Source organism: Fusarium coffeatum (assembly GCF_003316985.1).
Source record: "Fusarium coffeatum strain FIESC_28 chromosome Unknown BRIP53273_contig_204, whole genome shotgun sequence".
Taxonomy (NCBI): domain Eukaryota; kingdom Fungi; phylum Ascomycota; class Sordariomycetes; order Hypocreales; family Nectriaceae; genus Fusarium; species Fusarium coffeatum.
The window spans coordinates 34497-61550 of record NW_022157997.1 but is presented as its reverse complement, the minus strand read 5'-3'; the positions used below and the strand labels follow the sequence as shown (position 1 = coordinate 61550).

The window sequence follows — 27054 nt, the reverse complement described above, 5'->3', positions numbered from 1 at the left end:
CATCCCACCTCCGCAAAGAGCAAAAATGATTGTTGATCCTTTCGCTTTGACCCATGTCATGCAAATTGGTATCATGCTGTCATGGAGAGAGGCTTCGCTTTGACCCCTACTACGACTAATTACGTGGGGAACAAATCATATCTACAATTTAGGATACTTGCACCGGCAATGCCACTTTAGAGCGACGCTTCATCTGACACAGCTCGTAAAGCTTACCCTCCAACAGAGATTCCACTTCATTGCCTATATATATGAGACTGTTCTCCGCTGACTTGTTCCATCACTTTCAATCGTTATCTTTCACAATGGGTGCCTCACTCTCTCTACTCGACCCTAAGCTCCAGGCAATTTCGTTGCTCAGTCATGAGTCAACTCAGCACCGAACTACTGCTCCAGTCACAAAGGACTTGAGGTCTTTCATCGAGCTTCAGCTCACGTCAGTCCTTGATGAACTCAACTATGCCACGCCCGCTGTTACAGATAACAGTGCCATTTGGGAAGGCATGCGCCTGTACGCTGATAAAACAGGTGTACCATATGACGAAGGCACGCATTCAGGGAAATGTTTCAGGGTTGGTTACAACTATCCAGTCGTAAGTATCACAACCAACTATGCAATTTCCAGAACTGAGCAATATCTAGCTATGCTTCCCTCATCATCCTCTTGAGGTCCAAGTATTCATCGGCATATATTCCTGGCTTGGTCTCCTTCTTGATGACGAGGCTGCAACATATCTTGATGACTTCCAATTGTTTCATGCACGATTCTGTGCGGGAGAGAAACAGTCAATCCCTCTGCTACAGGGCTGGGCAGACTTGATGCATGAGGTATTCAAGTACTGGGACGCTACCGTCGCCAACTTTATCGTCTCGGCGTCCCTTAACTTCCTGACTGCTTGTGCACTCCAAGCTCGAGATGGCTTTACTCAGATGAAACGCACTAAGGCTGGACATAGTTGGGCCTGGTTCATGCGTGACAAAGATGGCGTCGGAGAAGCTTATGCTTGGTTCGCCTTTCCGAAAGCACTTTGTCCAGACATTTCCCAATTCTTGGAGATGATACCTGATCTCTCTGCCTGGATCGGCCTCACGAATGATGTACTCTCGTCAGTGTTGCCGTCTTGTCACCTCACTTTGTAACCAGCTAACATTTTGTAGCTTTTGGAAGGAAGAGAAGGCCGGAGAAACTCAAAATTACATCCATAGTAGAGGATGGTATGAGAGTAAAGATGCGTGGTCTACATATGAAGACATAGTTGACGAGGTGAAGATGAAAGCTCGAGACAGTAAGTTTTATTCCGTCTACTCCCCTCTTCGTGCTCTGCAAGCTTCGAATCCCAGTCTAGATATTGAATGCCGCGATAAGCTAACACTTGTGACTCTTAGTGCGACTTGTACTGAATGACAGGGGCATACATCTTCAGATCCTGAACAGCTACCTGTTTGGATACATTTCCTTCCATAAGATGAGCTCTCGCTACAGACTTTGGGAAGTTGGCCTTGGGGAATAGAGTTTGGAGTTTGTGAACTCCCTGCAAGCTATGTTGTTTAATACAATGTCTTCTAAAAGAAGCTTTATTTCCAACCAGTTCAAACTCCTTAATACCGTTTCAGAGGACTAAATCTCAAATAACCCGCAATTTAGTCGCATGTTGGTCGCTGTCTTAAAGAGTGAGGGTAATATCGTGATCACCGGAGCCCGGCGAAAACCGCCACTGCTGCTATCATTTGCCTGCTAATATACCAACGAAGCGATGAGACCATGTAACTCTGACCGAGGGTTTAGCTACTTGTTCTTATCACCACTTATCCTCTACTAGGTTTCGGTGTTCGTGATCTTCCGATCACCCTTCGGTCTTCCTAAGTTGGTAAGTTAGTACTATGCGATTGAAATCCCTGAAAGGTTTATCAAAGTATGAGAATAAAAGCCACCTACTGCTGTCAACTCTCGGGGGACGTTGAATACAAATTGGCCGTTCTTTGACTTTTTTTTGCTGTTAGAATGACATTATGCAGGAGGAGCTTGTTATCTTCGTCTGACGTTGGTTGAGAATTATTGCTTACATTAATTCCAAATTCAGCAGCTGACATTTCTGGGAATAGCGTTTGCAAAGCGTCTGCGAGTGCAAACGGTGCCAGCATGTAGTCGGGAAAGGCTACTTCACGTAATTGCCTAATCTTTCCGGGACCTTGGCTCTGATCATTGTCGGCCATAGCTGCGTGCTTCTCTGGTAATTGCTCCATTGTGGTGCAGTGTTAGATTTTACTTACGCCGATATGCTAATAAGTAGACACCACTATAGCTTTAGTGCAAGAAAAAGGTATAAAGAAGGGGAAAACCAAATGATATAAACTAATATCTTGCTTTGCCAGATTTTAATTATTCGGACTCTGATCTGATCAATCAGAGATTGCCACGCGACATATTGTGGCTTCGTAACATCACGTGTTCTTTAGGCAACAGCATCAGCTTACTCCGACGTAGAGCCTCATTTCGTGGCATATGATATGATTAGCAAATAGCTATAGAAGAGCTAAAACTCCAGAATGGCTACCTTGAGAGGGTTTGATAAACTTAGAACCCTAAACAGTTTTACCAGCCCATCATGCATCGTCATCAAAAGCTTACTAGCGAAGCCCTCGTCTATAACAGCCTTACCCGAGCAGCCGTCTTTATCACAAGTTCGGTCTTGTGGAGAGTCTGGGTGTGCTTCTTGTAAGCTGATATGGGATGGTGTCTCCTCAAAGCTTCCCAGACATGGGTCCTCAGATGACGCGGTGCTATTTGCTTTTGTTATTCTCGAGAACAAAGTTAAGTGGCTTAGGGTTGGTATTGCAAGCAAACTCAGGGATGGTGGCCTTGGTATGCCCCGCGAATGGGTCGATTTCCATTGGCTGTCGGTCAATTGTAAGTTTACGGATGTTCTGACTACACAGTTAACCACTGTACGCAGAAACAAGTAGTGCTGCTAAGCTAACAGAAGGCAGCGTCTGGATCTTCTTCGTTCGCAAAGATGGAATCAGCTGTGAACGAGAGACTTCTTCAAGTAGATGAGCGAGCGGTTGCTGCTCATCTGACAAATGATAGTCGTCTTGGGAGTCAAGCAAAACCAACGATCAACATTGACAAGATTCGCTCGTGGATATCCTTGTGTCAATCCAGTCATACCGCTTGCACGTCGACCAAAGGCCGGCTCGAGGTGCCCACGCGTCTAATTGATGTAAATCAGGGCGATAACACATTAGACGTTGTATTACGAGAAAGAATTACCATATCAGAGCCATACATAATCCTCAGTTATTGCTGGGGTCGCTTCCTCCCGCTTCGGACAGTCCAGAGTAACTTAGAAAAGCACAAGAAGCGGATACAGTGGAGTGCCTTGCCACTGGTATTTCGCCAGGTAATATCCATTGCGCGCCTTCTCAAAGTGCGATACGTATGGATCGATGCGCTCTGTATCATTCAAGAAGATATGATAGATTGGACGATGGAAGGGTCGAAAATGGCCAGCTATTATGGAAACGCTCTATTGACTGTCGCAGCTAATGCCTCAACCGGTACAAGTGTTTCCTGCTTTCCCAGGCCTGTGGGCCAGCCTTCAATCGTGGACGTGAAAGGCGGCGACGTAAGGATTGAGATATCAAAGGTTCCGATGCATTTCAGCATGGAAAAGATTCGGTTCGTAAAAGAGACGCCGTTGGCCATGCCTCTATTCTCTCGTGCATGGGCATTTCAAGAGCGGCTGATGTCAGCAAGAACATTGCATCTCGGACCAGAGGAGCTTGTATGGGAATGTGCCTCTGATTTGTGGTGCGAATGCTGTCTCTCACCTGAAATATTTTGGGGCACACCAGAATCATCGGTTCAATCATTTCGTACGTTGCACTCCACAGTGTTACTCGGTGGCGATCTTGGAGAATACTGGCACGATCTCATTGAGATGTATCTCATTCGCTGCTTGACCTTTGAGAACGATAAGTTGAAAGCAATGATGGGACTCGCGGAACAGGTTGGCAACAGTCAGAAAGAAAATATCTCGATGCTGGGCAGTTATGTTCTCGGACATTGGTCGTCTACGTTGGAGAACTCTTTATTGTGGTCAAACTTGGGAGACAGTCCCTCCCGCAATAGTCGATTCCCAAGCTGGTCATGGGCATCGATTGAAGGATCTTGGCTGTATCAGAGGCCACCCCCATCATCTTCATTTGTCTCAAGAGCTTCAATTGTGAAGGCACCACCCCCCTCACGGGACATTGACCCCGCCGTCCCATTTTGCGATTATGAGTTGGTTATAGCAGGATACGCTGTAAATGGGGTCCTCTCCGCTTTCAAACTTCCCGAACAGCAAAGCCTAGTCCAGTGGACGTTGTTCACTGGATTAGAATGTGACAAGGACATGAATCTTCTTCTTAGCGTTGACAGCAAATCAGATCACAACATCCGACGCCCAGGCCTAGCGATAACCTGCTTACAATTAGGAATCTCGGAAATTTACTCAAAAACAAGGGCATGGGGTCTCATATTGCAGGCACGGCAAGGCGATAGAACGACCTTTGAGCGCATAGGTATCATGACAGCCTCCGAGGATTGGTACAGAACTAGCTCCTGGAATGACAATATGAGAATATTATAACATATTAAGCAGGGTTCAGGTTAAGATAAAGGCAGAAAATAACATTTAATAACCTTATTCATAATAGCTTCCCTTTTCCATGTAATAAGTAGGTAAGTATATTTACTCTAGATTCTACTAAAGGACAGTAAATGCTACCACACGACGATAGCAGGTAGTGACAAGAGCTGTATGAAGTTATAGGTCAATCAATACGTAAGTGCAGGCCTGTCATGAATAGCGGAGCTTCCAGGTGCGGAGATCGGATAATTAAGATCTTAAAATTGTTGTTTATACAGGGCGCATTGCAGGCACTTAATCTCAACATGTGTCAGTAAATCTTAAAATAACAATATCCCAGAACTAGCATTCTGCGACTAAACATTTGACCTCCGGTGACACCTGGCCACTACTCATTTCGAAGCCTAATACATCTTACGATTTAATTCCGCGATCAAAACTTCCCTCCGATCGTGATGTTTCATTGTTCCCCCCTCGAATGATCGCAACAGCGCTTGAAGCTTATGCTGAACGGGATCTAACGATTCCAATGAAGACGGCTTCCACAGCAGACGAACAGTAAAGAGTAGCGCGCCAGCAAGCGCGCCAATTTGGAAAGCAGAGGATGATACCTTGTGAGGGGTCACAAGGGCAAGGATGGAGCACGCGACCGTCCTAGGAAAGAAGTTAGCTAAGTGCAGTACAAGGCTCGAAGTGACCTTACCATGCGGCCAGGGCTGGAGAATTGGTTGTCTTTTGATGCCTTTCTTGCTCTTTGATCATGTCAAGAATCTCGACTAGCATTTTCAGGTCGTGGACCGCGGTGGCTTGTGAAATTTTCAAGAGCGACATATTGCTTTCTGCTTTCAAGCCCTTACGGGTAGAAAGCTCTGGAAGGAAGTTAACAAGAGTTCGGGCAATAGCTATCCTGATTGTACGTACCTTGAGATATGCCATTCTCGTTGAGTTCAGTATTGGAGGTTGGAAGCCGATCGAGACAATCAAAGTACTGGTTGAGGTAACGGTTTACGAAGCGCCTGTGAACCTCAAACAGCTCGTAGATAGTGCACCTGGGCTGGTACGCTAAGTCGTTCCATGCCACATCCGAGCTACCACTGGCTTCGACAGTTTGGTATGATCTGGCAAGGGCGGCGCTCTCGTCTGCTACATGACTGTCATAATTCATTGTGTTTTCTGTTGTTGATGGTCATGGATGGGGATGTGTAGCCAGAACCTAATTTCCCTCTGAGGGCGGCCGCGCTGGACTTTAATAAAGGCCTATGGCTAACAAAGAGACGTAGCGTGCCTCAGGTCCCAGTGTGTCAGCAGCGATGTGACATGTGCCCTGATTGGCTGGTTGGCTATACCGCCATATCTTGTTGGCAACAAAGACGACAAAGACTGTGCTCGGCCGATGTCTTAGAGTGCAGGCCATGGTTACAAAGAATGAAAGACCTCTTTCTGTATGGGTTCCTGGCTTACATAGTGAATCGGGGAGGGCACATTCCACAGGGAACGGACCCCCTCGCGAATTGCGAGGTTATTTTAAATGAACTTTCTTCTCAATTGCCCGGGTTAAAGTCTATTGCTCGACTATGTTAGTGACTCGACCATATGCCCGACCACAATATTGGCATTCATGCGAAGCTGTGGGGTAATGGTAAGGAAGATTTATGCGATATCAGCTATTCAGCATTTGCTAATAACACATCTGGTGATAAGATGTCCAACACTGCGTACCAAATAAAACCCCTTTTGATCACACGAACTGTCATTTCACTGCTGTCTGTGAGAACCTCCAAGTCCTTGGAGGGACTTCTGTAAGGACTACGACAAGCGAGGGAGCTATTGGCCTGAATAACGGGCCACTAATGCACCTTCGACTTACCTGCATGAAGTTAAGTGGGGTAGCAATTAGGCAGTGCGAGGTCTGCAAATTATTTCTGAATTTTTGAACTCAAACCATATCTACTCGTATCATATCATGTCAGACCCAGAGGAAATCGCAATCGAACAGGCCATCCTGGATAAGATTCAGGATGGCGATGCTGAACTACCAAACCAGATGTTCAAAGTCGCTCATCGTCACTTCACTCGGTACAGAAGACTCCACCACATGGCCGACCTTGACAAAGCCATTAGAATGGCTACCGACGCTATCAGACTGACACCAAAAGACCACCCAAATCGAACGGCGCGAATAATCAATCTTTCTGTCTATTGGCATGACAAGTTCCCGGGCAGCGATTCAACAAATGTTCAAGGTCTTGGAGATTCTATCCAAGCTTCAAGGAACGCGATTGCTTCTCTGCCTGACACTTATCCACATCGAGGAACCTTACTCGACCAATTGGCCACAAAGCTTGGGCTGTTGTTCAAGCAGACAAGAGACGTCGGCGTGATCGAAGAGAACATAAAGACCCAGCGCGAGGCTATAGATGTGACACCAGTCAATCATCCCAAATACCTCACCTTTTTTGCTAACCTGGCTGCTCCCATTACCGCCCGATATCAAGCCCTTGGAAAACGAGAAAACCTGGACGAAGCTGTGGATATTTGCGGCCAGGTCTTGGCACAAACGGAGGAGGACTCTCCACATTTCCTCGGACGACTGGGCAACCTTTCCATCACCCTGAGCGACAGATTCGATGTACTGGGAGATATGAAAGACCTGGATGAAGCTATCGAAATCGTGAGGCAGGCTATTGATATCACGGAAGAAGGAAGCTTGGAGCAGATGGCCCAGCTGAGTAACTACGGGAGATTTATTGGGGATTGATACCTCAAGACGGGAAACGTGTCTGATCTCGATGAATCCATCCAAACACTGCAAAAGGTGTGCGACCGTGTTCAGGATGACGAGGTCTTTTTTGATAGGCCAAGATGTCTCACCAATCTGGGCATCCAGCTCAGTCGAAGGTACAGAAAGAACGGAACTATCACTGATTTGAAGACGGCAATAGAGGTTTGCCGAAAGGCTTGCGACATCGTACCCAATGACGATCAGCAACGATGTTTCTCCAACCTCGCGATCACTCTGAAGCATGAATATTTCCGAACTGACAATGTCAAGGTTCTGGATGAGGCTATATCTATGCAAAGAGAAGCTGTGCGAACAGTTCCAAAGCACCATTCCGACTTGGCAGCCACTGTTCATAACCTTGCTGCTCTTCTCTGGACGAAGTTTTCCGCAATGGACAGAATGGAAGATCTTGAAGAAGTTCTGAAAAATGCACAAAAGGCTGTTGAGCTGACGCCGAAAGAGCATTTGAACAGAGCTGCGTATCTCAACACTCTGGCAATGCAGCTGCGCGATATGTCGAGGAAGACGGGAGTCGATAGCCACATGCATGAGGCTATTAGCCATGGTAAGGTCGTACTTGAGGCAACACAGAAAGGCCACCCAGAGCAAGCCAACCGTTTAGTGGCCCAAGGTATACGATACGGAGATCTGTACTGGAAGACAAATGAGCGGGAGTATCTTACATCGGCCATTGATCACTTCGAGTCAGTATTGCACAGCTACAATTGCCATGAGGATCGCCGGATAGGTGCAGCGAAAGAGCTGTTCAGATATTACGCGGCTGTGCCCGATTGGGAGAAAGCATATGAAGCAGCGGAGATGGCTATTAGCCTTATTCCCCAGCTCATCGCATCAACCACAAATAACGCTGATAAGCAAGATGTTCTGGTTCAGATTTATGGAGTGGCTTCTGATGCAGCAGCCGTCGCTATATCTGCGGGTAAGGGAGCATTTGCTGCGTTGAGGTTTCTGGAGCAGGGTCGTGGTATGTTGGCGGCATCGGTTGAAGAAACACGTATTGAGGTTGGACGCCTTCAGAAAGAACATCCCGACCTTGCAAGGCGCTTCACTGAACTTCGAAGTCATATTGAAGGCTCGAAGACTGTCACCAACTTGACTGATCTATCGCCCAAACACCAAAAGCCCACAACGTCAGCAACTGACCCACAAGCAGGCACTCAAACCCACGATGTTGACGCGCTGCTCGGCGAAATCCGTCATAATCCTGGGTTCGAGGATTTTCTGACAGCGCCAAGTGAGAGCAATGTCAAGAATGCTGCTTCCTGTGGTCCGATCGTTGTCATCAACATCAGTCAACTCCGTCGAGACGCTATTCTTGTGGAGCGAGATCAAATTCGAAGCATTCCATTGCCTCAGCTCACCATCCAAGATCTCAAGTCCAACAGCCAAGAGATCCACACGGCGAGTCCCAAGGTACTAGAGTGGCTTTGGGATACCATCGCGGAACCTGTACTGAATGCACTAGAGATTGAAGGAGGCTCGACTGAAGGATCTCTGCCAAGGGTTTGGTGGACACCGACTGGTATACTGAGTATCTACCCTCTCCATGCAGCTGGAAGACACTACAAAGGGTCTTCGGAGACTATTATGGATCGAGCCATGTCATCCTACAGTTCATCCGTCAAGGCGATCATACGAAGTCGAAGCCGAGCGGGTCTAGACCGTGATCCATCAGGGCTTGAACGCGCAGTGCTGGTATCGATGGGCCGAACACCTGGAAATAGTACATTGCCATCAGCAGGGAATGAAGTTACACTGCTGCGACCTATCTGCGAGTCTAAGGGATTTGATGTGGTTGAACCGAAGCCTGTCAAAGAGGCGGTGGTTGCCGAGTTGCCGCAGTGTAAGGTCTTCCACTTCGCTGGTCACGGTAGTACCAACGGACCTGATCCATCTCAAAACACCTTGTTGCTACAAGATTGGCAGAAAGACCCACTTACAGTGTCGACTCTTCTGGACATCAACATCCAGCAATACTCGCCATTTTTAGCATACCTCTCTGCTTGCGGCACCGGCCAGATTGCACACGAGAAATTCCTCGATGAGAGAGCATTCACCTTATCAGTGCGTTTCAAGTCGCTGGGTTCCGTCATGTAATCGGGACCCTTTGGGAGGTTGGAGATGACGTCAGTGTTGATGTTGCGAGGATAACCTATAAAGCCATACAGCGTGGGGAGGGGGCTGATGAGTCTGTTTGTAAGGGCTTACACAAGGCGATACTAGTCGTGCGAGAGGAGTGGTATGACGCACAAGCTCAAGCCTCGAGTCGCAAGAGGAAGGCCAGGTCGGCTATCGAAGGTCGAGCAAAAGGACAGAGGGACCCTCGTGACATTGTTGCGATGGACGATGAAGAAGACGAGGATGATGTTGTCAAGTTGCCTCAATGGGTTCCTTACGTTCATTACGGAGTCTAGATCACAAGATAGCAGAAGGAATTGTTTCAAGAACCTTTTCTCCATTGGTGATCGAAGACGGTCAGCAGCCAACTGAATTTGGATGACGTCAATGAAAAGAGACTTGACCTGTTTTGGGACACGGTTGTAACAAGACATAAGTTGTGGCTGCGGGATCTTCAGCCACAGTGTGGCCGTGCTATCGCACTATGCTCACCCTATAGTTAAAGATTTTAGGGACAATATCAACAGCACAGAAGCCCTCTGTGTATGTATTAATAGATACTGTCTCGAGAAGTAATACTATTTTATGCGTTGAACTTGAAATAAGATACTCCGATGTGCTGAGCTGTAGTGAGTAGAGTGAAATTGATGTAACAGCGGTATTTGTCGATTGTGAATGGCGAGCCCTTAACCAAAACTCTTATTTGTAATGACAGAGAATCCCGCAATTGTATTCCTTGCAAACTCGGTCTAATAAAAATACTTACTTTATTTTCTACTGTAATATTTTATTCGATTTCCATCCGATCTTTAGACCTTATCTGTGAAATTGTTGTTAAAAGCTTAAGCTTGGTTTTATCTTAGAAATTCTTTGCTTGTTCATGATTGGCTCAACAGCATGAGTCAGCAAGTTCCGGCAATATCGGCACGTGTATCCTCACGCGATCCCCTGGTCGCGACGCGTCTGTGTCTCTAGGTCCCCGAAGACAGTCCCACCGTTGCAATTCTGACCTTGTGGGATTCTATTCTTAGATGGGGCTGCCTAAATTTTTACTCCAGATCTCAATAGGAACTGACTCCACCTTGAACTGGTAAATTTGGTCGCCGAAAACAACACTAGCTTGGAATTTTACGTCCAGGCTGCGCGCTGGTGCCTGGGCTAGTTTATCTCCTATAATATTGCCTGTAACCCCTTTTCATAGAATCTAGATCTGTATTTAATTCTTTCACACCACAACTTCACTCCGTGTTGCCAACAAGATGTCTGTAAGAAGAAGTTCAAGGCTGGCCAAGACAGAGGCTACGGCTGCAATTGAGCCAGAACCGGAATTGGACCAGCCGCCATCACCTCCACAGCCAAAACAGAACAACAAGCGAAAGGCTGCTGTATCAGATTCGGGACCAAAAGCGAAGGTCGCGAAGAAAACGATCAAGGCTGCATCTACGGCGAGCAAAAGGAAGGCAACAACACAAGCGCGCGACATTCCGAAAATAGACAGGCTCTCCAATTTGTCTCCAGAAATGTTTGCCATTGTCTTTAACAATGTAAGTCACTTACCTTAGGTCAATTGACCTGTAATTAATATTACCCAGATCAAAGACAAGGCCACTCTTAATCGTCTCGGTAAAACATGTAAAACGTACTACTCGCTCACAGCCCCAGTGCTCTACGAGCGCATTTCCGTTGCTGCAATGTTTCACGCCCACATCGCAAAGGCTATTCGCACCTTGGAGCCTCACCTGAGCATAAAGCAAAGGAAGCAGCTGAAGAAAGAGGGCACTTACAGGGGCCAGAAAGACCTTTACCCGACTGACCTCAAGCCTGATGAAACACCTGTTTGTGCAGAGTATGTACAGCAGCTTATTGTGGGAGTTGTCAAGGCTGGCAGAAAGCATGATTATATCGTGCATCGCTACATCGAAGAGGCCATGAAAAACATGAAAAATGTTCAGGTATTTGAGGCTCTATGTCTCACCGAGTGAGTTGTCACTCAAAGAGCTTTTGCTCAGCTTTTCAGCCAGCGCTAACCATTACCTCCAGGTCAATGGCACAATCTCTCGCTGGGTACAAAAAGCTACAAGCGTTGTCTCTCGATATTGAACACCTTGACTATCACCCGTTGCGTAAAATCAAGAACTTGCAACATCTAGTCATAAGTGCTGGTTACCAGACTGATACCGTCAGATCTCTCCTGCTGAATTCTAGATCCAAGCTCAAGACCTTGGATGTTTCCAGCGACTGTTTTGACTTTTTCGACAAATGGGACCAAGTCATAAAATCCAAAGACCAGAAGCATTACCTTCCATGTCTTAAATCACTCACTCTTTCCAGTTATGGTTACGAATTCGATCCAAAACACATCCAGGCGCTACTGAAGGCGATTGACTTTGTTAGGTTGCAAGAGCTGGTTATCAAGTCTTTGCCTGATGGTTTGCCTGTGCTGTTCCGAGAACTGACCGGACTCTTCTCGACTGCAACTTCAGGTTCTGGTGTACACCTGCGGAGCTTGGATCTTGACATGGGAGATCGTGGATGGGGGACATCCGACAGTCAGAAACAAGAGACTACGGACGCCAAATGTGAATTCCTATCTTCGTTCAACACTCTGAAGACCCTTAAGTTTGACGATTATGGTCAATACAAACTCGAAGTCACTGAAAACCCAGAACTTCCGAGTCACCTTCTTCAGGCTATCCTGAGACACCAAGATTTGGAAAAGCTCAGTATATCGTATGGAGGAGTCACTTCCGGCTACCAACTACCATATCTGAAGCCAGCTACCGTTGCGACCCTACTTGACAATCTCCCTCATCTAAAAGAGATCGATATCGCCCCGGAAGAAAAGGATTTGGTAAAGAGATATTCAGACACGTTATGTACACTCTGCTAACACAACAAAACAGGATGGACTGGCTGAGGCGGTGTCACGTGGCTCCAACCTTGAGGTTATCGAATTCTCTTGCACAGAGAGTTGGGCAAAGTCTTACCTTTACGACAGTGAAGACCCTACGAAGCCTCTGCTCCATGCGGTTCTGAAGGGCTTTCTCGCCAAAGCTAATGTCAGGGACGATGAGAAGTTCTGGTGGGAGGATCACTCCAAGGTCAGGCGTGTAACTGTGAACTGCGAGATCTACGAGGTCGCGTCAAAGTTTGGCAAGGGTGGCAAGGGAATTAGTAAGCCCGAGAAATTCACGCTGCCGGAGTATCCTCAGCGGGAGGTCATGTTTCGTAACGTGACTAGACTTCAGCCTACTACATTGCATGTTGGATTTAATCCACATTTCACCTGGGTTGAGAAGGTGTCCAAAGACTTGGACTAGAGGGCCTCGTCCCTTGGTTGGCCCAGGATTCTACGGGATACAGAGGATGAGACTTTAGTTTCGTTAATGCAATTGATATAATTTATAAACGAGCGTCTATGTACCGAGGAATCGAAATATCCCCATCAATCTCGTACAGGAGAATAGCGAAAAGAGTGCAGTGATATCCTCCAGCTCAGCCAGTCATCTAGAGCTTAGGTCCAGCACTGTCCAGAGCCGGGGCCGGGCTGGCACTGCATACGTCCGCCACCGCAAGACCAGCAACCGTAGTTGCCAGCACACTGGCACTTTCCGGGGCTGCAGTCAGCGTGAGGAGAGTAGCAGGGGAAGCAGTCGCATCGGGCTTCGAGACCACGGAGAGCAAGGAGGGGCTAGAAGTCTTAGTTAGCTTTCAAATTGACGCAGACGGTAGAGTGGGATCGAATAGAGAGAGTTTAGGAAATCGCTCACCTTGTCGATACCAGTGTAGGTGTAGCCACCGTCCTCAATGGTGGTAGTGTCGACAGCGGGGGTGGCAGCGACGCCGAGAGAGAGGATAAGGGAAACGAAGAATGTGGCCTTCATAGTTGCGGATAGTGATTGAGTAGTAATGGATAGACTGTTGAGTGAATGATGAGATGGATCAACTTGAGGGGGATCTTTGGGAGTTTTTATAGAATCTCAGCCAACGATAAATCTGCTCGTGCTGCTCTTCTTTGATCGTCCAGAGGATACTCGCAACGGAATACTCGGACTATCGCTCGAGTCCCGACTAGGTAGTCTGCACTTTGCCTCCTGCATTCGAATCCTTCGAAAGTCCTTAGCATAGGTCTAGATCTATTCTCACCGGCTATCAATGCTTTGATGACTTGTTCTTACAGCATAGGAAGGATTCAAGCGTTTCACGATAGCTGCGAGTCTTATTGGTAGCCCCGTAAAAGGATCTAGGGACTTCAGAACAAAGGACTCTTATAGGTCGATACTGCGGAGCATAGCCATAGAGGTATTCATGCATTGCCACAAGAGAATCATTGCCTGAAAATGTCTATCTGCCTCAGCACCTTTGTAAATAGGAACATCAGTTACTCAACGAGGACTAAACATGGAACAGAGTTCAACGAACAAGTCAATCATACGCCGCAGTTCGGATTCTTTAACGCCAACTCGGACCCGAAGGAATCTTTTTAATCAATTATCCACATGTGAACTTCTGCCGGTGAGGGTAAAAGGTCCGTGATGCTGCATCTTCTTCATGTGAATTGACGCCGGGCTAGATCACAAAAGGAAGGACCATATTATTCCAGGGTCCTGCGAAGTATAACTCCATACTTTGCCACCCCCGATGTGCGCTGGCAGCGCCTCGCCTGAGCTCACTATTGTCAAGAATTTCAAACTTGAATAGTCCTTGAGGATTCGCACCTGACCTCCTGGTCCACGAGCAGCTCGGACTTTTCGCTCTGAATTTGAGACGATAGGCTCAATCGGCCTCGGGTCGTCGCACAGACACAAAAAGTCCGAAGGCTTAGCGTCTAAATCCGGCATTCATAGGGCCAGCCCCTGTTAGGTTGGAAGACATCTCCACTATATCTTACAGACAGCACTAGGGCTGACAAGGTCGTACTTTTGTTTGGGGGCCTTTGACGATCTCTTTCTCCACGAAGGGTTGAGCTTCGGACAGTATCCACGGCGTGAAGCTCCGTTTCTAGAGCAGTGAACAGAGGATCCACCAATTGACTCATTGACGGCTGCTGATTTGTCTGGATAATTCCTCGGGGTATATCCCTGCGGCCCGCGCCGCACAAGTTTCCATGTGCTAACTACTTATGGGCACACTCTAGATCTCTCCTGGCTTAGTGTTGGCGATGATGAAGCTGTGCCTCTGGAAGAAATAAGACTTTTTATTTGTGGTCCAGGCTTGCTAAACGCATCACTGGCGTTATTGAGTTCAGGAACAGATATCCCCTTGACGAAGCTGGGGTCCATCTCACGTAAGACGGCAGTTGTAGGAAGGTGCCCTCACATTGAGGATCCGCGGATTAGTTGTCGCGCATGGAGGGTTTCCATGTAACAGCAAAGCCTCAATGATGTGGTCAGCTTCGGATCGCGGCATGGGCGGACACCACGGGATTGAGAGCACAGGGCTGTCGGAGTGTCGGGACTCATTAACCCTCAGCAGTTCGGCCAGTCGGATACTTTCTGCTTCATATCCTTGTCCAAACTAACTCATTACTTGAGGTGATAGGGTCACTGAACTGCACGTTCTACCCTCACAGGGCAATGCTCGACAGGACAGGGAGAGGCCCAGCATCGAATGCACATGCATATACGAGAAGGAAGGAGGACATAAATACAATACACAGCAGTGCCTTCCGCATTTCATTGATTGTTATTCCGGCTCAAACGTTTAACTGCATAAGCTAATTTATTGAATTATCGTCTCTGGGTTACAATGTAGCCATTTTTGTCTCATGTCATCCGCGGATTCACTGAATCCTCCTATCCACTATATTCTCACTTCACCGCCTGCCACTACATTCGCTTCTTATGTCAGACCCACCTGTATCCCCTCACTTGACCAAATGACGTTCGTATCTGCCCGAATACAGTATACAAATCGGCGCCCCGGAAGCCTTTAGCCACAATGTGGTCCAGTTTGGGATTTGGAGTCTCTGGCGCTGGACTGTTCTCAGGTTAGTAGCGACGTATATAGAGAAGCAATTGCATCTACCAAAAAGTGATAGATTGCTTGTCATCCTCTTTACTCTAGTACTATATTATCGCTATCTCCAAAGGAAGGGTTTTAGTGATTCAACCAAGCGTGGCGTTCCCCTCATCGGCTGCTCTAGTCACTCTCCATTCTATTCACTGTTAAGAGTCGCCACTCAAAATAAACTTTATGGGTACATACGTTCAACCCGAAGTCTACTTATGGGACTAGCAGCGATATTCGCGACAACAAATCGAAAGTCTGACGAACAATAAGTAGATTGATTGATGATCGAGGTTTGAGAAACTCTCAACAAGGACTGCCGATAGAGTGTTCTCGGACAACCGCCCCAGTAGTTAATGAATGCCCAGCGAAACTATAGTTTTCGATTATTCGCCATTTCGATCAATGTTCGACAGTCTGAACGTGAGACATTTGTAAAGCGCGCTCAGTGCAAGTTTAATTAAGAACGAGAACAGTCAAGGGGCCGTGTGCCAGATTGAGCCTCGTGAAACGTTCCAGGAATAAATTAGAGCTAGGCCAACTGAACCAAAGACACATCGTCAGTCGTTTGCAGTCAGGAGGTTAGGCATAGATGAATGGCATTTATCCAGACCAAGGACCTTCTTGGCTTTGCTCTCATTGAATCTAATGGAAACCGATATGACGAATCGTAATTATTTGCCGAGCTTTGGTACTTTAGAGAGCTTGTCTGCCTTGTGTGGACATGGCGCGTAGAATTGTGTGGCCAAGGCTTTTATTAATAGTCCACATTCTAGATTCAGCTGTGTGGCTGAGTTGCAGGTGGCATGGTACGTTAGTCACAAACGACAGTTGCTGCCAAAATGGTTGATGATGCAACCCAAGGAATAAGCTTACGCTAGCGCAGGTAAATGATATGCCCTAAAGGAACCGCAAGGAATAACAGATATTTCCCAAAGGAGATATAATATACGATGTCAAGGCGTTCAAGGGAACAGCCTGACTTTATGTTTAGGAGATAGTTAGCAAAGACGTATGCCAGTTACTTTATCTACCTCGATAGCAGAGGCCTTTTAAAAGTTAAGATAGTTATAGATTAGTCATTTGTTCACTGTTATGAATTGGGACTTTGGCAAATACCCGTTTTAAATCTACTGAGGACGAATATAAAAAGGGAGCAAAGTCCGCTGAAGACTTTAATATCCAAAGCAACTCACTCTGCTTTTCGTTTGATCACAAGACTGCACCAACTCTACGAGACTCACTTGCCAGTTGCGAAAATGCGCTTCTTCCATCTCTCTTTACTTATTGCAGCTATGAGCCAGACAAGCACGGTAGCTTCGCAGCCGCTTGCCGTCGCTCGATCTGTTCAAGATCCTGACAATCCAAATGGCAATCCACCACCTGCTTTCGATACACCTTCTATCCCTCCACCTATTGTCGGTCCACCTCCTGTCGATGATGGCGCTCCACCTGTTGAAGGTCCCGTCAATCCACCCGTTTTCGTTCCACCTCCTGACGATGGTGTCGCTCCACCTTTACCTCCTGACCCGATCGCCATAGTCTAAAATATAGAAACCAACTCCTTGCCCCATCCCGAGCTCAACGAAGCTCTCATCGGAAAGGGTCTGTGCTCCTGTGATCACTATATGAAGCTATTCGACAAAGCTCGGGAAGTGAGCCTATCCATTGGGTGCGACGACAACAATTGCAGTAACAACAGCAGAGTCAGAGTTCAGATTCACTCGTTTATCGGCTCCTCGGCAGCTAAAAATGAGGCTATTATTGTTGCATGTTACAAAGTCACGTTCAGTGGGAAGGAAAAGAAGAGCACATGCGAATCGTTACAGCCATGGTCAACGCAGGTCTTGGTACTCTACCAGGCGGAAGTCGTTTTAGTACAACCTCAGTTTTGTGTTAGGAAATCGAGAAGAAAGGTGGATATTTATATTCCAGGGCAATAGCAGAAACAGTCCTTACTTCCTAGCGTTACAGTATATAGCAACAGTCCTTACCTTTTGCCGGTTTATATAGCATTTGTAATATCATGTCTACACATTCTACATAACCTTGCAATCCAGCGAGGCGGCTATACAAATAACTTTCTAATAGCTTGCATATAATAAATTTCAACCCTAGAAGCTGTTGGTTACTGATACAAGAGTTTGTTTCACAACAAGGAAGTATTTCAACCTTTCCACCCTTTCCAAAGTCTGGCATACATCCCTTTCACCTAACGGGGACGTGTCTTCGCCAACCAACCTGTTAAGTACCACTGACTCAGGGACCTAAGAGTGAACCGAATTAACAACATCGTGGTGCGTCTTCGATCCAGTACTTACAAAAGAATGGCAAAGTATGCATAGCTTTCCGCTGTGTAGAGTGCCACTGACGTGTAGTACTGCATTGTGACCACGCAGCGCCTTTCTTGCTCTTTCAGTGTTTGCCAAAGTTGGGATCATTGCTATTCTAGCGAGCAGTAGTGCCAACAACGGCCATACCGTCTACAAGCAAGTTGGCCGAACTGCGTAACAGTAGAGTTGGTGGGAAAGTGGAAAAGATTGGAGTTGGATAGAGAAAGCTACTCACAAAACTTGACACTCTTGAGCGCCGGGGCAGGATTAAAGTCATCAATATCGAAGACAATGTCCTCTCGGACATATTTTCGAGTCGTGGGTTGCCAGTAAACAACGCATTACTTCTTATCTACTGCGTCTTTATAGGACAATATCGAGGGAATCCACGTTACCTTGTAAGTTATAGCCTGGTGGAGGTTTATGTACTCACACTTATTTAAGTCACTAAGCTCGTCATTCTCGTGGGAGAGAATTTGGTTCCAGCGTAGCGTACAAACTCATGTAACACCACGCGTGCTTCACTTTGAGTTGCGACATCAATTCGTTCACTTCCTAGATTTGGTCGAGTGTGGACACTGCGAAGTCCGTGATCCTGCAAGCTATCCGGTCATGGCTGAGAGAGCGTATGAGACAACGAAAAGCACACCGCTGCTTACCTTCGTTCTATATGAAGCATCCCTAGAGGCTAAACGCATTGTTGGGCTGACGATCATTTGAATGAAACACGAAAATCTGTACTACAACGATCCGTGCGTCTCGGTCATCACCGCTAAGGTGCTGGAACCAACACAGTGGATCCTTCGGTTACTGGTCCGCAGATCAAGACCCTGCACCCGAAGAAACAGCATTCCACTTATCCATGTCTTAAATTGTAAGGCTTGTATTGTACAACCAACAGTCTCCACTAATGGGCTAACAGTAGAAGGAAAATTTGATGAAGAAGGCCGTGAATGGTGTGTCTTCATGTTTCGGAATATTTTGACCCGATGCGAGTGAAATAATGCGTTCTTTGAACTGGATCGTTGATTTATATTAAATGATCTTCGTATGCAACAGCAGCGATGTTGGGGGTTCTTGGATGTTGGGTGTGTCCAATTTTGTTGGAAGGTGGTGTTTAGATGATTAGCAAATGCGATAGCTTTGATATATCTCTAATTCTGTTAGTTCATCAATATTCAGTTTCAAGTTAATTCTATCGTTATTGCATAGATGACCTCTTGAAAGTTCGTGGGGTGGTAATCATTCCACTCCAATAGTGCTTGATCTATCATTTCATCAATGCATGATTGACCTGGCCACTAAGCAATCTGAATTATAGTGGAGACGAAATAGGTGGCTTAGTGGCTCCATGATCCATGCGCTCACTAGAGTTTCAGAAGTAATCAAGCAACCAACCGTATCTACCTCTATGCTTATGCTTATTAGTTTAGACTGCCCCGTCTTTCAAGGTCTCTTCTCGATTTCTCGCAAGCTTCTCCAACAGACACCATGAGCCAGCAGCCATCACTCAATTCAGCATATGATCCCTTCCAGAAGCTACCACCCGAAGTACTACGCCTTATCACCCGTCAATTTTGCTCTCACTGCTGTGGTGAATATGATCAACCTTTTAAGGTCGAATCCTCAGTACAGGATACCACAACCCTGTACAACCTCTGTCTAGCCTCTCCTCATTTGAGAGACAATTCTCAAGAAGTCTTGTTTCATTATTTCGGCGTGGAAAGCATTCACCCTCTGTCCTCAGGTCATGGTTGGAAATGGCGACTGGAACCATTTCTCCGCACCGTTGCTTCGCGCCCAGATCTAGCTGGGTCAGTCAAGATTGTCGGTTTACACTGGCGGTCACTTAACCAATTGAGCTTCAATGGGGGCAAAGCCATATTTGACCATTGTGCCAAGTCACTTAGCACTAGCGCATTCTCTTTATTTCTGAATACCCGCAACGACCAAGAATCACAAACAAACACCATTCGACAATCATTTCTCCTCCAAGGGTCGGTTCCGAGAGGCGTAAGGCCGGGACAATGGCTTCCCGTGGTGGCCAGTGAGCTTTTCGCTATGATGTTAGCTTTACTGCCCAACATATCTTACCTAGGTGTCATGGAAGATGCTCAGTATTTCAGAAGTCCCAACATTCGGGAAGGTCGCGGTTGGCGGCTCGATGTTTCGGACCCGACTCTGGATGTTCTTGGAACAACTACCGTGGGACTGAAAACACTTGAAAGCGACTACGGGATGAAGAAGCTACTGGTCCGTGCCACAAGTCTTGAGACGTTTATCATTGGCGGGGATCTGGATGGACCTATTCCCGAAATGCCCAGTCTCATGCATCTTCACATTCCGCATTCAGGGAAACATTTTCCTACTACAGCCTGTCTTCTCAAATGTACGGGACAGTTGAAGACACTATCATATACAGTGACAAAGTCAGAAATCTCAACGATCGTTCGATATCTGGATCAGCCACGGTTTCATGATAGCCTGGAGTCAATCCGGCTTGACCTTCGGTGCCAACCTTCAAACGAAACGATACAGCCAATGCCAAGCTTGAAGTTATTCACTCAACTCAAGACAATTCTTCTACCCTCCTGTACTATCTGGGGCTGCCATCCGGCAGGATTCGAGCCTAGGTCACTTATCGACATCCTACCGCCGAGCATTGAGTCGCTTACACTTCTACACCATCTTATCCCAGCATCCTCTGGCCCTCTGTGCGAAGACATGTTGCGCCTCCTTGAGGCGACGCCGACATCATTTCCGCAATTGAGAACAATTATAAGTGATTCCTACGAGGTGTGTAATCCAACATTGACAGGATTGTTCAAGCAAGTTGGCGTTACTGTCATCTTCCAAGAAGTCCCAAGATATCCAAGACGCTATACTGGGCAACCGGATGATCCACCGAATAGTTGGGGTAGGCGAAGTTGGATCGAAGAGTATCAGATAGCTATTGGTATTGACGCCAGCCACGAGATGTATCCTCTACCTGGTGAGCTTTCAGATGATGACTTGTAAAGATTTCATGGTACTGGGTTATTGAGATTTGGTTTCCATATTAGTTGATAGCATGCTTCTGGATACATATCTGTCATTACATGCTAGTGAATTGGTAATTAGCTTAGGTATATAAATACATTATCAACAGTTCTCACGACGACTGCCCATTGATGATCGATCTGTACAAGTCCTATCAAGCAACGTTTTATACCATCTCGGGCCCTCAAAAAGACTCTTCATCTCCTGACCCTGCGCATAAGAGGCCGGCGTCTTTCCATTCGTACACTTTGTCTTTGGATTTGCGCCATTCTCAAGCAGGCATTTCACTAGCTCAATATCTCCTCGCAATGTCGCGAATGCTAGTTCTGTTTTGCCTGAAGGATCACGGATGTCTGGGTCTGCCCCATACGATATCAGAAGGTCTATCATGCTGTAATTCAAATCTCTGCATGCAATGTGCAATGGTGTGTACCTTTTGGAATCCTTTCTATTAGGATCGGCACCGCCTTGAAGGAGAGCTCTGGCTATGATGACGTCCTTGTTGGCTACAGCTTTACAGAGGGCTGGCTCGCGTGCTGTATTGCCCACGAGGGCTTTGCTCTGGATAAGCATAGTGACAAGCTCGACGTCATGAGCTACTGTGGCTAGCCAGAGTGCACTTTGCGTCTCGCCTTCGCCACCAACATTACCAGAGACCAAACCCGTCTTCAGAAGCATCTTTGCACAAGAGCTATGTCCGTTCGAAACTGCATACCACAAGGCAGTCAGTCCATGTATATCCCGAGCATCGGGCTTGATTCTAGCGCTGGATAGAATAGATCTGATGACTGATTCCTGACCACCTTCTGCCGCATATGACAGGGCCGTTCGACCTTGTTCGTCGACAAGCAGATCTGCTGTGTCTCTCCTGGTCATCAGCTGGCTGACTAAGCGTTCGTGTCCTTCTCGAGCGGCGCGTGAGATAGCTAATCTGGCCTCACTAAACACGGCTTCAGATAACCCAACCGGCATCTGAGCTAAAAGGAACCACACTCTTCCTTCGTCGCCCAAGGCCGCGGCTTCCGATAGTGACAGGTGGGTATTAGCGAGATCCATGGTGTATGGTGGGGGTTTATCTCCCTCTTTGTCTTGTCTGGGCTTGCGGACCAATGCTTGTGCCTGCAGTCTAACGCAGAGGGGCCTGACGGGGTATTGGACAAGGTTGAAAGTATCGAGACCGATCCACTCAAGCTGATCAGTAATGACCCTTTCGAAGTGTTCCATTGTCAGGTACAAATCTCTCAGATGGATCGCTAGGACCTTGTCCCTCGTGCCGATTGTCGTGCAACATAAAACACACAGGCTTCGACCAGTCACATCCTGAGCGACAAACGGGACCTCCATATGAACACCTTTGTTGGTTATAGTGATTGGACTGTTGTAAGCGGCGAATGGGTTCCAAGGAATGATATCGCCTGAATTCTTAAAGGCGGCTGGATCGGGAGCAAGTAAGCCGCCTCGAGACGTGGCAGACCTCCAAGCAAAAAGACTATGATCATCGGTGGATCGCATGATTTCTTCTTGAAGTCTGTAAAAGGCCTTGTCGCCCTCGCCGTAGAGGAGTGGCATATTGATGCCGAAGATACCCATCAGGGAATATGCGCTGTCTTCTTTTCTTGTTGTTACCCGATCAGCTGCCCAAGACATCCTTTGCGCAATGCTCGTCTTCTCCAACTGTTCACTGTCAGACAGAATCGCGGCCGGGATGCTCGTCCTCTCGGACAAGACATTCACAAGGCTTGCTTTGGTACCAAGCTCATGCCATGTTTTATCAAAGAAGATCATCTCAGTCGGCGCGATCAACTCCTGTAGCGTCCACCCTCTCGTGAACCAGCGGCTGTTCGCGATTTCCGTCACTGAGGACTCCGGAGGGACGTCTGCAAGATATACATAACAGATGGTGGCCTCTTGATAGTACCGATACATCGAATTTATAGCTTCAGAAAGTTCGGCACTACTTGCTTTGTCGATGCAGCAAGTATCATCCCAGATATACTCGAAGCCATTGTCTCTTGCCATACGGCAGCAATTCTCGAGTTTTGCGTAGCCTTTCTTTAATTTGGCGGCATCGTGCCCTATGTCGTGGAACAGGACTTCCTCTTGCTCCCATGTATGGGACAGAATCGCGTAGTCGGGAACAATATCATCTGGGAAGAATTCAAGGTCGATGGTTTTCGTGTTAACGAGACGCATAGTGACGGTGCGTGTTGGTGTCTCACAGTAAAAGTTGGTGGCGAGGCTGACGTTTATTTGTAGTGCGCGATATCTAATCCCTGCATACTTTAATTACCTTAGCCAAATGGCGCGCTTCCAAGTTCCCTGTAAACAAGTGGTCAGCACTGGGTGCGGGGTAGCTAAGACAAGAAATCGCCGTTTGATGGTAGGACTCTTAACAAGTGACGTATGTAGGTTAATACATACAAGACCTTGTATCTGATGAGGGGTTCTTCAAGTTAGGAGGAAGTCAACCACGACTTTCTTTTTGAATAATTCATCTGGACCACAACTATCTAGATGTGTTCTAACCTAACTAAGCTATCCATGTGACACTACATACAAGATTCCAATCTAGATGGCTAATCGTAGAACCACAACGATTGTAGATCCGGTGCATGGACAAACGTTGCCCTTTTAAAATCGTCCATGTTGGCGAACCACTCTGCGCAGACATCCGACGCTGTTGCATAAACATCTGGAAGGTCGTCTTCGTCTAGAAACCAGCCACATTTTGAATGGACATTCACCATGTCTTTACTTACTAGCGGTGTGTCGAAGTTTTCAGCCTCATCCCGGAGCCATGCACGCAATGCACTCATCTGAAAGTTGTCAGAGATCCAGGGATCACCAACCTTCGTGCGGCGATAAGTTAGAAACTCTGTGTGTATTGTTGCCCACAGAAGTCCGATCTTTTTGTTGGTGCACTTGATCTTCGTATCCTCGTGAAACCATTGGATGGGTCCTGACTCATCATCAGAATCGTCACCATCGGCTTCTGATTGCAGTTGAGTGCGATCATCATGATCATAGGAAAGGGTCTCGCCCTTTATAAGCGTATGCAGCAAAGAGTCCCAGCCTGCCTGGCAAGCATCGCTCCACTTTTCAACCACGCTGTCCGGGACGGACCGCATCATTTCAGATGCTGTCAAAAGCCTGTGCCGACAGTGTCCTATTCCAGAGAACCCTATTATCTCTTCAACTGATACGTTCGCCGAAATCATGACATCAGCGCCCATATTCAAAAGACATACTAGGATTGCTAGTGGTCCGAATAGAGTCTCCCCTTGCATTCCTGACTGGGCTAGAAAGAACGCCGTGACAACGACCGCATGGAGTGGACCCAATTTCAGTTCCATACCGCACTCTGTGCAGCGACGTAGGAACAGACCACTCGGGCAGTCTATGTCGGGAGTTGCCCGAGGCCCCAGTACCACCATAGCGCTGTGACATACTGCTTGCACAGCAGAATGGCAAAATGGATGCTTCCATTTAGTGGGTATCCGAGCATAGCCTTGTGCAAACAACTCACGTACTTCAGGACTATCGACATCCCACCTGCCACATATGTCTTTCTCCTCTCCTGGAAATCTGGAAAATGCACCAAACTCGTGACTCACTGTCTCCGGACGTACACTTGTGTGTGAGCGTAGAACGGAAACTAGTAACGAATCGAGAATGGTATGTCCCAACTCGTTGACATAATGTCGAAGCAGAAGTGTGCGCGGGCATTCTGCAGCCAAAGTGCCGAAGACTGTGCAACAAGATCCACCTCCATTGAGAAACGAGGCTGCAAGGTGGTAAGGATAAACTGTCATAAGCGCGTCGGGAAAGTCCTCCTCTTCGTCATATTCGTTGCTTAAGTCATTTAGCAAATCGGTGTTGCCGGCCATAATAGCCAATTTCCAGGCATCTACTTGCAAAGTAATCGGATTCTCGGTTAGAGACTTGACGATAGTCTCGTGTGAAAGAGGCAAGTTGTCATTTCGAAGCTCCGTAAACTCGCCAGTCGCTATAGCTGTTTGGAGAGAGTCTGCAAATGGAGTAGGTGTCCTATTTGTATCAGATGACTGATCTGGAAGAGCTTCGTATCCAACTTCCTTCACGTGGATGCACCACTGGCAAAGGGAAGTTGGAGGGTTTATAGGTTTCGGTCGAGATGGAGAATCGGATAGTAATGGACTTGATGGATATTGGAGGAAAGCCGATGGTGTGAAGGCAGGTGGGGTGGGGATGTCAACGATCGACGGTGGAGATCCCCAATTCTTCGCAGTAACGAAGCCGTGCATATAGAACTCATGAAAGTAGTCAACACAGATCCTAAAGTATTGAGCGGTTAGCCTTTTTTCATAGGGGTTAATGGAAGGATGGTGGTATAGACTTACCTTCGATCATCTTGGCTCATGCTAACAATAAGATCTTTCAAACGCCCCTGGAGAAACAGACTTGTTCGGTCGTCTCTCGCTTTCTGTAGAAGAAGTTGCATATTTGGAGACGGGCCTACACCTTCACCTTGGGGGGATGTTGCATCAGAGTCGTTGATCATCAAGTAGCCAGGCGTTGCCGCCTGTGTCCCGTATGGGGAGGCGGCCTCCGGGATCTTCGGCAGTGCCGAAACGAACGCAGCGTATGGCAGAGGCTAGGATGATAGCTTGAGTGGGAAGGGTTACTAGGATGAACTATGATAAGTCACATAGAACATACCATCCCGACTGTATGGTCTCGGGTCGTGCAGAAGAAGAGCTATCACCAAGATGCCTTTTGACTCGTTTAATGTCGAGCTTCTCCTCGTGGGGTCCTCGCTTAAGTGTAATTCTCGACGTACTCATTCTGGCGGCAGAGCGTCTTCCAAGAGCAGCAGCGATCTCGTTAACCATGGCTTTGGTCAGACGGCGGTCGCTCACTCCCCATTCTCGGAATTTGTGGGGATATGTGTTTTGTCTAATCAGAAGAGGATCAGTAAACGTTGGCGACGGACTATCTCCGCGGATCATATATTGACAGAAAACGACAGTGTCTCAGGGTTAACAAAGATGTTTACACTTACGCTGCCTGGAAGTGATAGTACTTCTTCATGAAAGAGACAACCTGCGTGATCTTGAGTGGTTTGTTGTTCGTCCCATAATTACCAGTATACAACTCGATGATCACTGGTTTGAGGTGCTCCCACTGTTCATCTTGGCAGAGACGGAGGTACTGATTGTCACCTGCCTGTGGTAATAGTTCCAGTGGAATATTGCACAGCTCTGCTGGTAATTGGGACATCGCCGCTGGTGTAATGATAAAAGAATGAATTGATGCCGACGTTGAGAATCCAGAGAAGTGAGGGTGGTGAGAGATTGGATTGAGTGAGAACCGGCGCCGCTATTACTGTTTCTTAAATGCCCAAAAGTCAGGCTGCAAAAGAAACGTCCCTTTGCGAACCACCAACAAGGCAGATTTCTGTGTAACTTGGTTCCGACTGACGCATCACTCTAAAGTGGGCTTCCAAATCGTCACTGTCCAATAGTAGTTGCACAACTAAGACCATTGGAATTCTGGAACTCCTCAATCACACTGACCGCTCATAGTTGAGGCTCGGTCAGGGGGCTGATGACAATTTTCAGTGGGGTCACAAAACGTCACTGACCTATCAAGCTCGTCGACAGAGCCAACAGCCAATCCTCTGACCACTCATCAGAGTCAGCGGCGTTGCGATGCGCCTGAACCAAACCTGCCCGGTTCTGGGACTCTTCGAGCAGTGTGCCTGCGTAAGCGGATGTGAGTTGCATGTGAGGCAGGCATTAGGAGGATAAGGGGCTTATGTCCCGTCGTTAATGGTCCATGACAGACTATGGTCAAGGTACTTGAGGAGGGGCTACAAATCGTCATGGACCTATCAGACCCAATGACATAACGTCGCTAACCAATCGCCGTGTCGAATTCACATTAAGCCTTCTATCAGAAAGAGGTGAAGTGTCGACTTCAAGTCTAGGCACACTTAACATCCGCGCTATCGCAGTTTCATTTCCGATGTCCGTAAACCTAGAAAGTTTAATCCTCGTCATCGGCAGGGATGGGCCGCTGGACAAATCGTCAGTGACCAATGAGAGCTGTGTTCAATATAAACAGACACTTGTCATTG

The 27054-nt window shown here is 47.2% G+C and overlaps 9 protein-coding genes across 9 annotated transcripts; 5 read left to right on the top strand and 4 right to left on the bottom strand.

Moving 5' to 3' along the window:
- Nucleotides 1-305: 305 nt before the first annotated feature.
- Nucleotides 306-1346, top strand: FIESC28_08620 (uncharacterized protein; the record flags this gene model as incomplete). Its single annotated transcript, XM_031162758.1, has 4 exons — nt 306-593; nt 643-1106; nt 1159-1286; nt 1342-1346. The coding sequence occupies 4 exons, from the start codon at nt 306-308 to the stop codon at nt 1344-1346; spliced, it is 885 nt and encodes a 294-aa protein (XP_031013186.1).
- Nucleotides 1347-1382: 36 nt separating this feature from the next.
- On the bottom strand, nt 1383-2244 carry FIESC28_08619 (uncharacterized protein; the record flags this gene model as incomplete). Its single annotated transcript, XM_031162757.1, has 2 exons — nt 1383-1532; nt 2065-2244. The coding sequence occupies 2 exons, from the start codon at nt 2242-2244 to the stop codon at nt 1383-1385; spliced, it is 330 nt and encodes a 109-aa protein (XP_031013185.1).
- A 2507-nt stretch (nt 2245-4751) lies between these two features.
- On the bottom strand, nt 4752-5799 carry FIESC28_08618 (uncharacterized protein; the record flags this gene model as incomplete). The annotated part of the gene is made up of 4 exons (XM_031162756.1): nt 4752-4801; nt 5053-5288; nt 5338-5503; nt 5556-5799. The coding sequence occupies 4 exons, from the start codon at nt 5797-5799 to the stop codon at nt 4752-4754; spliced, it is 696 nt and encodes a 231-aa protein (XP_031013184.1).
- A 798-nt stretch (nt 5800-6597) lies between these two features.
- On the top strand, nt 6598-9851 carry FIESC28_08617 (uncharacterized protein; the record flags this gene model as incomplete). Its single annotated transcript, XM_031162755.1, has 3 exons — nt 6598-7305; nt 7402-9501; nt 9606-9851. 3 exons carry the CDS (start codon nt 6598-6600, stop codon nt 9849-9851), a joined length of 3054 nt encoding a protein of 1017 aa, XP_031013183.1.
- A 963-nt stretch (nt 9852-10814) lies between these two features.
- Nucleotides 10815-12875, top strand: FIESC28_08616 (uncharacterized protein; the record flags this gene model as incomplete). Its single annotated transcript, XM_031162754.1, has 4 exons — nt 10815-11099; nt 11148-11533; nt 11596-12406; nt 12459-12875. The coding sequence occupies 4 exons, from the start codon at nt 10815-10817 to the stop codon at nt 12873-12875; spliced, it is 1899 nt and encodes a 632-aa protein (XP_031013182.1).
- A 194-nt stretch (nt 12876-13069) lies between these two features.
- On the bottom strand, nt 13070-13439 carry FIESC28_08615 (uncharacterized protein; the record flags this gene model as incomplete). The annotated part of the gene is made up of 2 exons (XM_031162753.1): nt 13070-13246; nt 13326-13439. 2 exons carry the CDS (start codon nt 13437-13439, stop codon nt 13070-13072), a joined length of 291 nt encoding a protein of 96 aa, XP_031013181.1.
- A 3384-nt stretch (nt 13440-16823) lies between these two features.
- FIESC28_08614 (uncharacterized protein) lies at nt 16824-17111 on the top strand (the record flags this gene model as incomplete). The annotated part of the gene is made up of 1 exon (XM_031162752.1): nt 16824-17111. One exon carries the CDS (start codon nt 16824-16826, stop codon nt 17109-17111), a length of 288 nt encoding a protein of 95 aa, XP_031013180.1.
- A 2277-nt stretch (nt 17112-19388) lies between these two features.
- FIESC28_08613 (uncharacterized protein) lies at nt 19389-20915 on the top strand (the record flags this gene model as incomplete). Its single annotated transcript, XM_031162751.1, has 1 exon — nt 19389-20915. One exon carries the CDS (start codon nt 19389-19391, stop codon nt 20913-20915), a length of 1527 nt encoding a protein of 508 aa, XP_031013179.1.
- Nucleotides 20916-21038: 123 nt separating this feature from the next.
- FIESC28_08612 (uncharacterized protein) lies at nt 21039-26701 on the bottom strand (the record flags this gene model as incomplete). Its single annotated transcript, XM_031162750.1, has 8 exons — nt 21039-23175; nt 23227-23255; nt 23696-25250; nt 25316-25569; nt 25635-25642; nt 25756-25871; nt 25978-26137; nt 26560-26701. 8 exons carry the CDS (start codon nt 26699-26701, stop codon nt 21039-21041), a joined length of 4401 nt encoding a protein of 1466 aa, XP_031013178.1.
- Nucleotides 26702-27054: the final 353 nt, after the last annotated feature.